This window comes from Pristis pectinata, chromosome 6 (genome assembly GCF_009764475.1).
Source record: "Pristis pectinata isolate sPriPec2 chromosome 6, sPriPec2.1.pri, whole genome shotgun sequence".
NCBI classification, from domain to species: domain Eukaryota; kingdom Metazoa; phylum Chordata; class Chondrichthyes; order Rhinopristiformes; family Pristidae; genus Pristis; species Pristis pectinata.
Window position 1 is genome coordinate 30,632,110 of NC_067410.1, and position 17,575 is coordinate 30,649,684.

Sequence of the window (17,575 nt, forward strand, 5' to 3'; positions counted from 1 at the left end):
TTTCCATTCATGATTTGCTTTATGTGGTTCAACTTACTCCAAAAGAAAGCACAAACTAATACTTTGCCAGAAAAACAGTTCGAATCATTTTACTAATCGAACCTTGGTCATTATGGCCATTTAGTAATGCTGCAACAGTTAAGCCCTAGATATGAATCAAAATCACAATGGACAAGCATTAATGATTTCTCTCACCTATTCCAAATGGAAGTTTCCATCATTTCTTTCCTTCCCCGACAATTTATTGTGCTCACAAACTGTACAAATTAAATTATCCTATTATATCATTGTGTTTTAAACACTTTGTCAAAAGTTAATCAGAAGATTAAACTCACTGCAGCACAGCAAGTTCAATCATTATGACAGGCCTATCCTGGACTAGCATACAGCAAAAGCTATTAAAGCTGCACAAGTGTAAAAAGAGATTTAACCAACAGCAATCGCAAACTGAATGAACACTGTTTCCTTCTAAAAATAGTAATAATGCAATTTACCCAGAGGAGATGAACAGCTTTTTCCAAAGGCAGGACAACTTCAAATTTGTTTCCCCCAAAGGGAACAAAAAAAAAATTTCTCATGTTGATTTTTAGATTTATACAACATACGGATTGATTTGTGGACTGCAGGAGCTCAAAAATCATTGTCAGCTGGAAACAAGCTTCATAATATGTAATGTTACTATAAAGTTCCAGAGTTGCATCTCTAATATAAAGCAAATTGAGCTCTCACCTCCTCGCTGAACCAGGAGTGTCACTTCACTTCCTTTGGGACATTCTAACAGTGTATCAACTACTTGATTATGACTTAAGTTCTGGACATTCTTCTTGTTGACTTCCAGTAGGAGATCCCCTTCTTTCAGGCCTCGACAGCGCGGACCGTCCACAATTTGTTTAACTCTTTGACCGCCACCACCAGGACTGTCTGCTATGGTGAAACCAAAGCCCATGGGGCCTTTCACTATATGAACAGTTATAAGTTCAGGTTGAGTGGCTATAGAGGAAGCCAGGGAGGCATTATCATTGCCGTAGCCTGTATGGGATCCATTCGATGAAACCTCACCAGATGATGGGCTATATGGTCTCTGATCTTTCACTCCATTCCCATTTGCAGGAGCTGTTTGGCTACTGTGGCTTGAAAGGGAGTCACAATTTTCTTGACCATTGACAATAATTGGCTCTTTATCTGAAATAGCCACTGAAGTTACCAAACTGGTATTTGGGTCATCTGGATCAAATGGCAGAGGATAACCCCGGCAAAGTTCAAGATCCACTGTTGCTCCAATGGGAATCGACTGGAATATTTTCACAACTTGAGCATGCGTATATCCCAGCACGCAACTGCTATTTACACTTACTATAACATCACCTAAAGGAGAAAATTAGAAGCAGTTAATCACACTAATGTATCACCAATTACTTTGTTTATGCCATTAACTTCACAATTACATACTTAATTCACAAATAGTGTTGTGCAATTCAAACAGAAAGTAACAATTTGCATAATATTTTGACAATGGCAGAAAATGAATACTGTTAGTACCAAAGGTAGAGATACATGATGGAGTCAATAGATTAAATAAATGCTAAGCAACCAGACATCTGGGCAGACTTTCAGCAAAGCAAGCTGCTTGTGGCTTTCACATGAAATTTCTGGAATCCCAGGATTAAAATCTGAATATTGACAGGCAGCATTATAGAAGGCTCTCTCCAAAACAAGGCAGCATGTGACTAACTCAACTTCACAACAAAGCAGTGCTGTTACTGACACTGCAGTAGTTGGGTGAATTGGAAGCTTGAAACTCAGCTGGTATCCACCTTTCCTTGTTGACTTTCACTCTCACTGTGATATTGGGGAGCTAAAGAAGGGGAAGAATACAGACCCTGGTCCTCAGTCCACAGAAATTCAGATCACATGGAAAGACACAACTCATCACGGATCTGCCCAGCTTCTGGAGAAAGCCATCCAGTGGGAACTTAGGAGAGTGGTGGGAAATATTTCTCCTTATTTCATACCTGTCTCCATTTTGCCATCCAGTGCTGCAGGCCCATCAAGAACTAAACTTTTAATCTGCAGAAATTCATCAGGCTCATCCCCACCAACAACAGTGAATCCAAACCCTCGGGTACTTTTCTTTAGTTTGGTGTTGATGAACTGTCCCTTCAGCTCTGCAGGGTTTCTTGTAAAGAAGGGCTTGCCTGTTCATAGAAATGAATAACAAATTAAATTGTTCTTGCTCAATCTCAGGTTCCAGTTGGGAACAATCTGGAGAAATTGCAACTCTTAACAATCTGAAAGAGCGTGTTTTCAAAAATTTCCATCTGATTTTTGAATGTAAGTTAACAACGAGATAAACAGGAAGATGTTGCTGTTGTGCACAGCATCCAAATTATATCAACTATTTGTTTAGAACCATCTTCTTTAGCAAGCTAATATTAACTTAAAATAGTTTAAAATCCTTCCCAACTGCAGCCCCTTATTTGAATGTTCTGTTACTTGCTGATGATATGGTTTTATGATAAATCAACACATAAGCAACCTTCCTCAATGAATTTCACCTACAATATGCCTCAACACATGAATTTTAGACTTGATATCTATTGCATTTCTCTTTCAGCTGCAAGACACAGCATGTTTGATTTCAGGTTGTAGATTATCAATGTTTATGCTATACCACCTTGCGCTGGGGCTTCTCTGAAGGTGTCCTGATTATTCTGCGTGTAGTTTGGAGCTTTGGGACCAGGAGATGCTTGATGCTCTGTCCACTCTGGAGAGGTGAGAAAAATGATATTCAAAGCATTATTTTGGTATATGATTTTGTTCAACAGTGATGCCAACCCAAGTTCACTCCCAACAGTGATTTTCTTTAAGGGACCATTTCCTTTAGAATAAGAAAATATTTCCACTGTTTGGAATGAAATATATTCCTCTTGTTCACTGTAAGTACTAAGCATTACATTAGCTAAACACTCAGCAGGTCGAGCAGAAATTACGAAGTGTCTTCAATCTCAAATGTTCACACTCTTTCTCTTTCCACAGATACTGCCTGACCTGCCGGGTTTTTCCAGCTATTTAATATTTTTTTTCAGATTTCCAGAACATGCAGTTTTTTTAATTCCTCCAAGAAAAGTTCAGGTGGAGTAGAAATTCATTCAATGCCATTGTCAGATGTAGAAAGTATCTGACTACAGCTAGACAAAATCCCATCCAAGGCAGGGGACTACTTGTTTCACTTTTGATGATCCAGCCATTAACATCAATTTAATAATCTCAGTCATGCAACAGGGCAATGTTTATTATTTCATTTCCTTTGAACACTTATTTACTTTAAGAGTATTTGAGGGGGGGAAGATGGTCAATTCATATGGGAGAAGTGGGTTGGGGAGGCAGGCTTTACTTATGAGTACTGAACAAATCCAGCCTGACCTAATCCAAACCATATGCACAGCTGAAGATGCTGGAAACACTCATCAGGTCAGGCAGCAGAGAAATGTTAATGTTTCAGGTCTGAGACCCTTCAAAAGAACTGGGCAAGAATGAAAACAAGTTAGTTTTCAGTTGCAGAGAAGGCGAGGGAGGGATGAGTAGAACAAAGAGACTCCATCTGAAAGGGTGAGACCAAATGATTTAATGTGGCAGCAAAATAGCAGATTATGTTTTCCAACTATGCTGCTTTACTTGCTGAATGTTTCCAGCATTTTCTGTTTTTATTTCTGATTTCCATCAACAGCAATGTCTGATCTTCAGTTAGCAAAGAATGTGTGCACCTGACTCAAACCAAACACATAGAGTCAAGTCCCACTGGGCTCAAGTTGGAAGACCAGGCTCTAATCAGAAAGTCCTCTGGTTACTGATTTTATAGAGTCACAGAGTCGTGCAGCACAGAAACAGTTTTTTTGGCCCATCAAATCTGCACTGACCAGAAAGCACCATTTATACAAACCCCATTTTATTCTCTCCGCATACTTATCAGCTCCTCCAAGATTCTACCACCAGCCTACACACTACAGAAAATGTACGGGGTTCAAGCAATATACTAATCCTCACATCTTTGGGATGTGGGAGGAAATGAGAGTACCTGAGGAAACCTAGACGGTCGCAGGGAGAAGGTGCAAACTCCACTCAGACAGCAATCGAGGTCAGAATTGTCTCCCGAGTGATGTGTCAGTTAGAAGCCAACACTTACCTTCTGCTTGTTGCTGCTCAAGTTGCTTTTTGCGCTTGGCCTCAGCAACAGGATTCTCGTACTGTGTTTTCCGATTGATGTGACTAATGAGAGAGACAATGTTCTGTTAGGGTACAAACAAATTCTGCAAAGGAGAATGCCTGCAGCAGATGCAGAAGCTGACAGCATAAATACATATTATGCCTTTAAAAAACCTGCTTCAGCAAAAACATATGCCCAATGAAATCAGATGTTATGTTGTATGTGTGGCCAACCACGTACTGTCCATATTAACAAGTTCACGTAGCTTGTATAACACAATACTAAAACAGAATACTATAAACAATTTATACAAATACATACATTATAAATTATACCTAAAGACATAAAACTAAATAAAAAGTTCCAATTTGTATTGAATTCTACAGGGCAAAGAGCAGTGGATCACTGACACTGTATGGCAGGACTTCTGGCCAATAAATTAACCTGAGAAATGCATTGGTGACTAATCAAATTAGAACAGAGTTGCTTGTGATATTTGAGAGATTAACCACTGCAATACATGATGAAGGTGAAATAGTCTTCCAGAAGCTGAGTGTTGTGTCTTATTACAAGATCAGTGTCTTATTTAGGCATCTTCACTGAGAGAAGCAGATTAGCACTTTCAAAGGAATAACATTTGAAAACATTGCAAAAGAAACATTTGAAGATAAAACAGTAAAATAAAACCTTTGTGAAGGACAAATGGTTCAAATATTTCTGACCCCAGCCTCCTCACTTAGTGCGATAGCAGCAGAATCCATTAAGAGGGCCACACAGTCTCATGTCTAACTGGGCAAACTGGGTGAGAAACAGTGAGATGATGGACAAGGAATAGTTGACGGAGCCACAAAATAGAAAGATAAAATTGGATTGTATTTTTCTCTTGATAATAATTTTGGCTTAATAACTATTGGCTGTGTGCTTGGTAATACTTACTCGACATAATAGACGCCATATACAGGGTCATCTATTTTCTCCCATCCAGTGGGCAGCTCTGAAAGTACAGAAAGATACCTCGGTAAAGAAATTTGCTGATTTATTCCAAGATTAAATGCATTTAGGATAAAGAATCATTAGGGTGAAATTCTATTCTTTGTCCATTTCAAAGTAGCAGCTAAGAACTTCTGTCAGTTTTCCCCATGTAATCCACTTGAAACCAGCCACACCAGTGTTAAAGATCAAGGAATTTTAAGCATAGGTGACCCTGATTGCAAGTTAAGCTTTCTCGGTCTTTCACACTGGCCTTACCCATAGAACTGGCCACATTCGAGCTAAGTTATTTAGGCACATGGATGCTCGTAGGTACATTATATTATACAGTATATAATTAATTTCCTTGGAAAATGAAATGAATAAGGAGTTCTGCAGTTCGTTCAAGCTATCTTTATCATTAGGAATCACATTACCAATAGATGCTGATGTAAAAAAACAAGCATATGGTATGGTTTCATGATAAATCCATGTTTAGCTATACTAATTAAGTTAATAAAACTGACTTAAGTAAATTGATTAACACTTTTAAACAATGGGGTAAAATGCAATCTGTTGCTGATTCAAAAAAGATTTTACTTTATGATGATGCAAACATTTGAATAGAAACTCCAACCAGAACCATTGCAGGTGAGTGCAGGTTTTGCATGTGCAAGGTATCAGGTTCATCTCCAATTTCCATGCAGCACAGCGGTAAAACTAGTACAGCTGCTGCCTCACAGTTTCAATGACACAGTTTCAGTCCTGACCTCTGGTGCCATCAGTGTGAAGCATGCAAATTCTCCCTGTGATTGTGCTAGTTTCCTCTGGGTGCTACTGTTTTCTTCCACATCCCAAAATGTAGGTTGGAAGGTTAAATGGCCATTGTAAATTGCCCTTAATGTGCAAGTCAGTGGTAGAATCTGGGGAGAGTTGAGGTGAGTGTGGAGACAATAAAGTGGGATTAGGTACTTCATGATTGGTGCAGGCATGGTGGGCTGAATGACTAGTTTCCATGTTGGAGGACTCTGTGACACAATACTACTTTGAAAAACCTGTGCGGTTTGTGCCCAGATTTGCCATGGTCTCCAAATGGGAATTCCACTCCAGCAATTACAAATAAAGAGTGTTGAAATATTACTTTTTTTAAAATTTATATCAGCTACTGGTCAAAGTCAGGACTCTAACTCGCACCTTTCCATTTCGAAAAGTATCTTATAACAAATTGAAATGATGCCGTCATCTAGAAAGTCCTCAATGGCCTTATGACACTGGGACAAAAAGTCACCCTTTTTCACATTGGCAAAAGGTACAAGTAAAATTTGGTTTTATTGAACTGAATAGAAATGCATTTCAGGACTGGATTACAAAACACATACTGTGCATTTAATGCAAGCAATCAAGAACAAATTTCCTCTATCTCTCTCTAATCCTATATCCTATCCTCTCAAAAGAAGGACAAGCACACCTAGCTGAGTAAGTGAATTTTATAGTTGATCCTCTACAATGACTAAGGCAGAAACACTTCATTCTTCTAATTCTTTGTGCACACCACCTCGCCCACTGCACGTTTCCAGACATTTGTCCTAACGTTGCAGCTCCATCTCAAACTTTGTTCCACTCTATCTCTTTCTCCTTCCACATTCAGAACCCTTTACAAGTTTTGGTGACGGGGTGTGGGGTGAGGGAGAAAGCAAAGTGTTGTAAACATTTGTATAATTTAGCATTTTAGTTTTCCTAAGCTGGACAAGATCTCTCCAGTTATTGAACAAGACAAATCATAACAAATAAAATATAAGTATTACTCTGGAAATTCTTTTCCTGATCTAAAAAGAGATGAAACAAATTCAGAAATCAGTACAGATGCAACCATAAAGCTCAAAAGGGAAAAGCATAGAATTTAGTGATTTAAGGAGATATGGGCAAGAATGCACAGGCACCACTTCCTACCGAGTAAAATCAATGAGCTGGGTCCTGTATCAGTATCGAGTAAAAGATTTCCTGCTGGCACCAAAGTGCATCTTCTTTCTAAAGACAAGATAGTTCTTTCTTTCATATTTTAGAAAAATAGTGTGAAATAGGGGCAGGATTTGCAGGATTGATCAAATCATTAATATTTTCAGTATTAATTTATTACATCATGACTAGCATTCTTCCATGAGGAGTTTTAGGTAGAAACTGAATGAAGTGATATATCAATACTACTTTTTGTAAATTAAAATCAAAAAATAAACTGCTGATGTGGGAAATTTGAAAACAAAACAGAAAATGTTGGAAAAACTCAGCAGGTCAGGCAGCATCTGTGGAAAGAGCAATAATCAACCTTTTGCATCTGTGACTCTTCATCAGAACTGGGAAATTTTTGTAATAACTAGGGTCCTAATTTTGTTTGAATATTTTCAAATTCCACAAATACAAGGCTTGATTAATAAAGATTGAGCACAAGACATGTGCCATGATCTTTATAAACAAATTCTGACATCAGCAGAAGACGAAGGTTTTTTTTAAACTACCAGAAGAATGCTTTAGATATCTCTTCAGTAAAGTTGCAGTGGCCCATATTTTTAAAAATGGGTCAAACATGAGAACTGTGTCAATGAAACTTGTCGTGATTGGCATTTTCTATTTTAACTCTACCTTGTTCTGCAATTCAGTTGCTGTATGTGTGTTACAATGTTGGATCTGCTCTGGTAATCCTGACCTCCCTTCTCTAAAAGATCACCCAGCAATGGCTGACATATTTTCGTTGACTTGCATGACTGGGGCAATGTGATATAGCAGGAGAAATCCCTTAGCAACTGTTCAGACTTTTTTTTTCGGGCAATCTTCTGTGTTTGTGAAGGTGAAGACTGGTGGTGCTGGAGTAAAGAACATTTTCCAGCACTGCAACTGGGTAATGCTCAGGTAGAACCTACTCCAATTCACAATTGAATGCCTGCACCAGCCTTTTGACTGCACAATAATTGCATTCAATGCCATTTATTGATTTCCACGTTGGCTGGAAGAAACAGTTATTCGGGGGTGGTTCACTGGTCAGCAGATGATCAGAATGAACATGATTAAATTCTCTGTACTGATCTTTAAAAAGTTACTTCAATCAGTCATGTTATTCAGAATAACTTGTAAACTGATATGCAAATCAACTTCTCGAATTTATGAAAGCAAAGCCTAACAGACCTTGTTACTTTCTAGATGTAAATTTGATTTTTTTATTAATGTGTATTTGCACTTGGAGCAGTTACAAAGCAGTGTTTGTCATTATATCTATATGGCTTTTACCTTTTCACTCCAGAACCACTCAAAAGTATGTAGGTTTAGGGTAAGGGAAAGGTAGGGTGTGGGATGGTTGGAGAACAGCTGGAATCAACATATTAAAAAAGATTTTGCTTAGGAATCAATTCCTCGATCTGCTTAAGGGTCAAATTACAGATAATTTTTGACTTTTTTAAAAAATCTATGTTTATTACATCCTCTATTACAGAGGAAAAGACTTGATCAATGCATTTTCTACAGAACATGGAAGCATGTTTCAATCATAGAAGTGACTTCACCAGCATGGTTTAAAAAGACAGGCAGCTTGGATGCTTACTCTCGGTGTCTTGTCACTTGTAAAAGCAACCTATGTAAATGTGCTACATCATTAATATTAGAACAAAACAGAATGGGAAATAATATTTTCTGTAAGTGCACTAATTTTAATGCAATATTCAAAACAAAACCGGATTCCTTGCTGTAAATATACCAATAATTTTGCTTTCAGGTTCCACTAATCTTTATTCTTTCATCTTGTTAATTACTATCCTTCATTTCCTGTAGTGTCACATTAGTCTGAACTGCACTTCGAAGGTTTTTTTTTCATAATTGCAATGATAATGAACTTCAGCCCAGCTTGGCACAAGCTTTGCTGAGTGTGGTTAAGGCTCTGAGCTGCTTACAAATCCATCACCAGGAGTTTGCAGTGAGGTTCAATGAAATAATCAGCATTTGTTGGGAAGACAGACAATCCAAATACACACTCTGGTAATGTAGAATTATTTACTTGTGAAGGCCAAATTTGCAGGTTCAAAATTCTGAAGAAAGGCAATTCTGACAGATTCTGTTCTAAAACACACAGATCTCCCATTCACTGCATAATAATTAACTTCGGAGTGTACATTCTATAACTGCAAATTAAAACATCTGAATTGCAATATATATTCGTGTGTGTGTGTGTGTGTGTGTGTGTGTGTGTGTGTGTGTGTGTGTGTAGACAAAATTGTTCAACCCATTCACAATGAGAAATTTTTGTCACAGCCTTAGACATCTCATCAGCAAAAGAAATCATAGTGGCATCTTGATCATTTCCCATTAATAACCATTGATTGCTGAAAGATGGTCTAATGCTACATATTGAGATTACTTTGCATTAAAGCACAGAGCTTCCAATTAAATGCATAACCAACAGAGCATGGTATCTCTTTTGTCACAATAATAATTTAAAGACTGGGGAAAATTTCCATTATTTATTCAAACACATGTTACTGCACAGCATACTATAAGTGAATTACCTATTTCACTGTCCAGTTCCTCTGTGTGTACCCCTTCTTCTCCAAGGCAAGTGCACCAAGCAAGGGCAGAATAAAGCAACAGAAGAGAATTTAGCTAAAATTAAAAGTTATAGCAACAACCAGAGATCCAACTCCCAACGGCAGTAGCATCAACTACACAGGTACTTCAAGAAAAGGAGTGAAACACAAAGCAATCAGCAAAATGACAGGTCTTCAAGAATGTCACATATTCCACACTATTAAAGTTACTGCATCCATTTTGTCTTGTGCTACCAAATGACTTAATGCAAAAAGGAAAGAATATTTGTTATTTTACTTATTCTTAAATATATCAGAATGCTTTAGATCCTATAGTTGCTACCACTCGTTTAAAAATTGTCAATTTTTCTTTAATTTTTTGCTTGTTAACGCAAGAACAAAGATTCCAAATTGGAATTAGTAAAGAAGGCAGGATATCAAATAAAGAGGTGGATGTTGTAAATTTAATACAAGTGAATACCAAAGGCATAATCCAAGAAAGAAATCCCGCAAATCCAACTGAAAATACCATCAAAATAGTAAATATATTTCATGCTCTTAGACTTCTAAAGTCATAAAGCTATCATCCATTTAAAATTCAAAAGATAACATTTGAACAGATATAATCTTTTCAGAGCTGGAGATTGAGGATAGATTACCATAAGATGAAAAAGGTTTCAAATTGTGTCAATTTAATAATGGAAATTTTCAAAGTATTTATCTCTCAGAATGTCCAATTATTTTACTGCCTTTTCTACTTCAAAGTCCTTGTAGCTGTTGTAGAACCGAATTTGTGCCCATCTTAGCTGGAAACATTGCATTAATCTTCCAAACAGGAGTCTCACCCCCACATTTCCAGAACAGATCAGTTCACACTCACAAATGACGCTGTGTGACTGTGACAAAGATAATCTAACCTTCATCATCCTCCTCCACCTGTATGCAATCTTTGACCTCACCATCCTGCCCCAACACCTCTTTACCATAATCATGCTTGGTGGGACGGTACTGCCAGGTTCTTTCTCATCTTTTACTTCTACACCTTTAACATTGTGTAACCCCGAAAATCTATTATTGATTTTGCCCTCCAACTTGTCTACATGCTGCTCTTCTGAGACATGATCCTTTAAGATTGCATCAGTTTCTACATGTATCCTGGTGACACCCAGCTCTACCTCACCATCTCCTCGAATGACCTTTCCACAAAATTTTCAGACTCCTTGTCTGGCATCCGGTATTGACCTATAGAAATTTCCACTAATGAAACACAAAGAAAAATGAACCCAAAAGTTTCAAGATCTGTCATATTCTGTTCCTTAAACATCGACTTCCATTTCCAAAATATTTATCCAGAATCTCACACCTGCCTTAATTCATCTGCTGCTGAAATCTTCATCCATGTCTTTGTCACCTTCAGGCTTCCAATATATATTTGGCTGCCTGTTCTCATTCTATTTCTTGCAAAGTTGATGTCTACTTCCAATATCCTAAATCACATGAAGTCCCAGTAATCCTTGATTCCTGTGCTTGTGATCTATGTTGGTGCTTACTTAAGGTGGCCTTGATTTTAAGATCTTCTTCTTTGTTTTCAAATTCCTCTAGTAATTTGTCCCTCCCTAGATCTGTAATCTCTTCTAACCTTCCAACTCTGAGGGAGGCTCAAGCTCCCCCCTTTCTGGCCTTTTAATTATCCCTGCATTTACCTGCTCCGTCACTGGTCGCTGTGCCTTCAGCTGTTAAGGTCATAAACTCTGAAATTCCCTCCTTTCTACCGCTCTTTCCCCCTTTAAGACATGCTTAGACTGATGTCTTTGACCAAGCTTTTCACATTTGCCCTTAAATCTTCTGACACAGCAGGGCATCGATTTTTGTTTGATAACAGCCATATAAAATGCCTTGTGACTTTTTGCTCCGTTAAAGATGCTGTATAAATGGAAATTTGCTGTTGTTGCTGCTTTCAGGGGACATTGACCAGTGAACAGTTCGCCAATACCAAAAATCTTTAGAAACAACAACATAAATAAACTTTACAACAGAACTCATGAATTGCAAAGCAATCATGAAAAACTGAAGGTGCCCATCACCCTTGTCTCTGAATCTGTAATCTATGGTGGCATTCCATTAAGTCATTAAGTGAAGTCATTGACGTTTTTGGACAGCTAACTGTTAATGCAATGTTTCAAAAATAAAGCATTTAAAGAGCATGTTTGTCAGCAAATAAATTTTGCAACATCAAACCTTTCTGAAGAAAAGCATGAATTATTTTAAGTGCACGTATCATCAAATTTGACACTTACCATCATCTTCACATTCTTCCAGTGGCTTAGGCTGCTTGTTGAGGCACCTTGGATCAAGCCATGATGTGGTCTTTGTATTATGGCTGTGAAACAACATATTTTTGAGAATTATTTGTCTACATTAGTCAAGGTAAAAGGTAGTTTTAATGTTATCCTGCTACTGTCATATTGTTAATGTTGCCAATTTATAGCCTATTTGTACTGATTGAGCTGCCAGCTGTAAACTTGACACTTCTTGTTGTAACACTGAATCTTGCATCAAAATCTAAGTTTAAAATTATTTTTGAAAACATACTTCAATAAATTTCAATGATTTTTTAAACTATGTGAAATGTTAGCCTGACGAATACGATTGCATACCATAATGTAATTCTGGACTGCAAAAGGCTAAAATAATTCAAGCAACATTTGAACATCTGTTATTAGGGAGATAAAATGTTCAGTCCCTGGCTAGTTAACAGGAATTCTTCTGATCACACAAATACTTCATCTAAAGCAGCAGCTGAACATTGGAAACTTTTAATGTAGCTACTTCAATGGCACTGACATCTTTAACACTGATCTTCAGAGGGAAGGAGGGGTAGACATTTGAAATATTGCTGAATCTGGGATTAGAAACTGGTTGGAAAGTGATTGAACACAGCATTGAAACCACAACAGATAGTAGCTACAGTGAATTATGACTGAGCTATTTTGCAACAGGAAAGGAAAACAATTTCAAGGCTGACATGAATCTGGCAAATGAAGATTCCCAGCTCAGAAGCATCTGCACATAAGAAATGCTGCAAATTTGGCTTTTTTTGGCAAACAGATTTTTTAATGGCTCAGTTTGTGCAAGATAGAGATGTGAACAGGGAAGTCTCAAAGTTGCAGTCAGTGATTCCCTCTGGACAGCAGACTATGCTACAATTTGCCTTCATTATCACAATCTGCACCATGGGGACATGCGACTGGGGCACCCATCAATTTTGTTGTACTCATTTTGTGGGCAGAGCTCGTTTTGGTTGCACAATGTGACACTGGTACTTCATAAATAATATGCAATGCCCACACATTTTTATTGAAATAAATGAAACGATCCCCCATATTTCCACTTTTTCTTCCCTCTTTGAAATGCTTGACTTGCATTTGGCAAGCGTACCATGACCGCAACAGAGATCAGAAATCAGGCAAGCACACATTTAAATGGAAATATTGAACATTTCTGATGTTATGTCATGCACCACCTGAGAATACATTTAAGGCAGTTAATCTTTTCAGAGCCAATATTCAAAAGCCAGTTACAAAAAAAAAGATGAAAGGAAATGAGCAACAAAAAAAAAGTAGAAGAGTGAATTTTGCAGAAGAAATAATTGGTTGTGCTTTGTGGCCAGCTACAAGGTTCATTGCTCACTTCAAAGAAAGCTGGCCACAGACATCAACCAATCTCTGTGGCTTGAACTTCAGTTTCTGACAGGATTCAGTTCCCAGCCTCCCGTAACAGATGACATCAAGCTGACTGAGCAGCCAATCACTTTGAAGAAATCTCACAGACAGCAAAACGAAAAGAGAAAGCACAATTTTCCCATAATATTTTAAGCTTTTACAGAGCAAAATAAAGATTTCAACATGTGCAATAAATTAGAATAGAAACTGAAATGTCAAACCTTGAAATGAAAACTTTAAATATGTTTTTAATGAGGTGGTCACGCTGGTGTTCAGCTGAAGTCTGGACTTCTAAGCACATGCTATCAAATGAATTGATAAACCCAAATGTACATGCTCACTCTGCCACTGGACTGGATACAGGGTGGAACTTTTGCTGGAATGCCTGGGGAAAATTGCCTCTTGAACCTTGTAGCTGGCCACAATTGTCAGGTTAGATCTGGCATAGGATCCAAAAATCCACTGATTTCAATTAGGGCTTTGGATTATAAGGCAAAGAGGAAGGCATGTTACAATTTTTAATTATCTTGCTTTTAGTTTAATATTTTAATTATGACTTTTAATTAATTAGAACATAGAATAGTACAGCACATGAACAGGCCCTTCAGCCCATGAAATCTGTGCCAACCATGATGCCAGTCCAAACTAATCCCATCCGTGCACATGGTCTATCTCCCTCTATTCCTTGCCTGTATAAATGCCTCTTAAATGATGCTATTGTATCTGCTTCTACCACTTCCACTAGCAGTGGGTTGCAGGCACCTACCACTCTCTGTGTAAAAAAAACTTGACTTGTAAACCGCTTTTAAACTTTCCTCCTCTCGCCTTAAAGCTATGTCATCTAGTATTTGACATTTCCACTCTGGGTAATTTCATATACTTCTATCAGGTCACCCCTCAGCCTCCGATGCTCCAGAGAATTACTTTCGTATTAATTAATTAATCATTTCAATTTTAATAGTTTTCAAATATCTGAATGTCACAGTTATTTAAAAACTGTTAAAAAAATTCAGGAAAAAGGAAACTTATGTCAGGTAAAGGATATTGTTACCGAACGAGCCCTTTGAGATTTATGGAGGATATAGGAGCGATCCTAAGAAAGTAGTTAGGAAGGGAAAAGAGGGGACATAAAATGGCCTTGGCCAAAAGAATTAAAGAGAATTCCAAAACCTTTTATAAATAGATTAGAAGCCAGGGGGTAACTAGGGAAAGAGTCTGGTGCCTCAAGAAAAAAGAACAGAAGTCTTTGTGTGGAACCAAGGGATATGTGCTGTCCTGAATGAATACTTTGTTTCAGTATTCACCAAGGAAAGTGAAAGGGTGGATGGATAGTTGGGGCAGGTGTATGCTCTGGAACATGTGCGTATCAGGAAAGGGGAAGTGTTAGAGATTTTAACACGCATTAAGGTGGACAAATCCCTAGGGCCAGATGAAATCTATCCCAGGTTGTTATGGGAAGCAAGTGAGGAGATTGCTGGAGCTCTGCCGGAGATTTTTATATCATTTTTAACCACAAATGTGGCACCTGAAGATTGGAGGGTAGCTAGTGTTGCTCCCCCATTCAAGAAAGGTGGTAGGGATAAGACATGAAACTACAGGTCAGTGAGCCTTATGTCAGTGGTAGGGAAACTTTTGGAAAAGTGTTAGTCAGAGAATTTATGGTTACCCGGCAAGGCAGGGACTGATTAGCAGGAATCAACATGGTTTTGTGCTAGGGAAATCCTGCCTCACAAACCTGATGAGTGTTTTTGAGGAGGTTTCTAAGAAAACTGATGAAGGCCAAGGCTGTGGATATGATATACATGGACTTTAGCAAGGCTTTTGACTACGTCCTGCACCATAGGCTGGTCCAGAAAGTTAGGGCACATATGATCTGAGATGTTTTGGCAAAATGGATTCAAAGTTGGCTTGGTGATAGGAGGCACAGGATAGCAGCAGAGAGGCATTTTTCCAACTGGAAATCTGTAACCAGTGGTATATCGCAGGGATCAGTGCTGGGACCTTTGTAGTATATCATATGTATAAGTTAATTGGATGAGAATGTTTGTGGTTTGATAGGCAAGTTTGCCAATGACACAAAAATTGATGACAGCGAATCAGACAACAAAGAAGGTTGTGGAAGAATTTTGGGACATGGAAAGCTGGCCGGAGCAGTGGCAGATGGAATTTAACCCTGGCAAGCATGAGGTCATGCATTTTAGTTTGTCTAATACTGGCAGGGTGTATACAGTAAATGGCTTGGGCCTTAAAAGTGTTGATGTACAGAGGGACTTTGGGATGCAAGTTCATAAGTCCCCAAAAACGAGAACACAGGTGGATAGGATAGTGAAGACAGCACTTAGGTTGCTTGCCTTCATAGGCAGGGGTACTGAGTACGAGAGTTGGGACATCATGTTGCAGCTTTACAAGATATTAGTTAGGCCACACTTGGAATACTGTGTGCAGTTCTGGTCACCACATTGCAGTGCTACCACATCTTTTCTGTAAAGAGTGCAGAAAAGATTCACCAGGATGTTACCTGAAATGGAGGGCTTTAGTAAAAAGGAGAGATTGGACGGACTGGGATTGTTCTCACTGGAGTGCAGGAGGTGGAGGGTTGACCTTATAAAATTTTGAGGGGGACAGATAGGCACATTCTTTTTCCAAGGGTAGGGCAGTTTAAAACTAGAGGACATAGGTTTAACATGAGGAGGGAAATATTTAAAGGAGATCTGAGAGATTTTTTCCCCACACAGAGGATGGTGGGTATATGGAACAAGCTGCCAGAGGTGGTGGGAGAAGCAGCTACATTCACAACATTTAAAACACATTTGGGTAGGTACAGGGATAGGAAAGGAATAGACCAAATGCAGGAAAATGGAATTAGCAAAGATAGGCATCTCAGTAGGCATGGACAAGTCATGCCAAAGGGCCTATTTCTGCGCTGCAAGACTCTATGACTTTATGATTGAAGGATTAGTATTGATTAAGATATCCTGGAAAACACCCTACTTTGTTAATCAGTAGCACAGAACTTTTTACTTTCATCCAAGAGACGTAACAGTGCCCTGGTTTAAGGTTTCAGCATAAAAAGGTAACATTTCCACAGGTGCAAAACTCTTGCAGTACAGAATGGAAGTGTCATTAAAGATTACGTGTTCAAGTATCTACAGTGGGATTTGAATCCACCATCTTCTGACTCAGAGGCAAGATTGTAGCTATTGTGCCAAGGAAATGACACAGAGTTAAAACTTTCTCAGCTTCACATGAATTGAACAGAAAGTGTGAATGAACAAGAATAATAATGGCTCTGAAGCAGCAGGAGATTTGGGAACTTTTTCAGATTAAGCAAGATGATAATGATGGGAAATGAATAGGTGCCCAATACCCAAACAAATAACAACGTGTGGAGAAGAGTTCTGTTGCTAACCTCTTAAAATGAATTAAGAATTGAGACACTTATTTTCTTTCACCCATGGATTAATCATGCCACATTAATGGGAGTTTGTTGTCATGCTCCCTGTACAATAATGTTTCCCAGTCCACCAAAGGCTAAGATTAAAAATCTTCAGTCCAAATTGCTCCAAGATTTCAGTCCATCTTCCCTCCATTACCTCCTCCAGCCCAACATTAGAGTTTATTAGAACGAGATGTGATGTGAAATACAAACTTCTGAGAAGGATCAAGAGGCTGTTTCTTCTTACTTGAGGATCAGGATCAGGGGCTGGCTGTTTCAGACTGAGGTGAAGATAAATTTCTTTATGCAGATGTTTGGAATTCTCTACCTCGGTGGCCTGTGGATGCTCAGTCATGGTGTCCAAATGGTGTGAAATGGGATGGGAAACCAAACCAGAGCCATAGGATCAGCTGTGATCTTACTGAATGGTGGAGCATTGGGCTGCATGAATACTCCTGCTGCTACTTCTACTGAGCTTCTGAGAACTCCACTTAAAGATATTTGCTGATGTCAAACTCCGTCATCTCATGTGAGATTCATGGAAGCAATTTCAGTGCTACTTCATTTCCATTTTTCCCAAACAATTGTGGATGTGGCCCCAACAGTTGACCACGTTAAGTTCAGGCACTTGGTGTGTGGAGATTTATGGCAAACCTCACCAATCCATTACACTTAGTGA

The 17,575-nt window shown here is 38.5% G+C and overlaps 1 protein-coding gene across 1 annotated transcript in view; it reads right to left on the reverse strand.

Annotated features, from left to right (window-relative positions):
• magi1b (membrane associated guanylate kinase, WW and PDZ domain containing 1b) overlaps positions 1-17,575 on the reverse strand; it is a 344,503-nt gene that overhangs the window by 72,418 nt on the left and 254,510 nt on the right. Inside the window, exons 7-13 of the mRNA XM_052017630.1 lie at positions 12,036-12,118; positions 9,721-9,756; positions 5,141-5,198; positions 4,184-4,266; positions 2,672-2,764; positions 2,013-2,195; positions 730-1,365 (exon numbers count right to left, since the gene is read on the reverse strand). Coding sequence (XP_051873590.1) covers positions 730-1,365; positions 2,013-2,195; positions 2,672-2,764; positions 4,184-4,266; positions 5,141-5,198; positions 9,721-9,756; positions 12,036-12,118 — 1,172 coding nt within the window. The remainder of the gene's footprint in view (positions 1-729; positions 1,366-2,012; positions 2,196-2,671; positions 2,765-4,183; positions 4,267-5,140; positions 5,199-9,720; positions 9,757-12,035; positions 12,119-17,575) is intronic.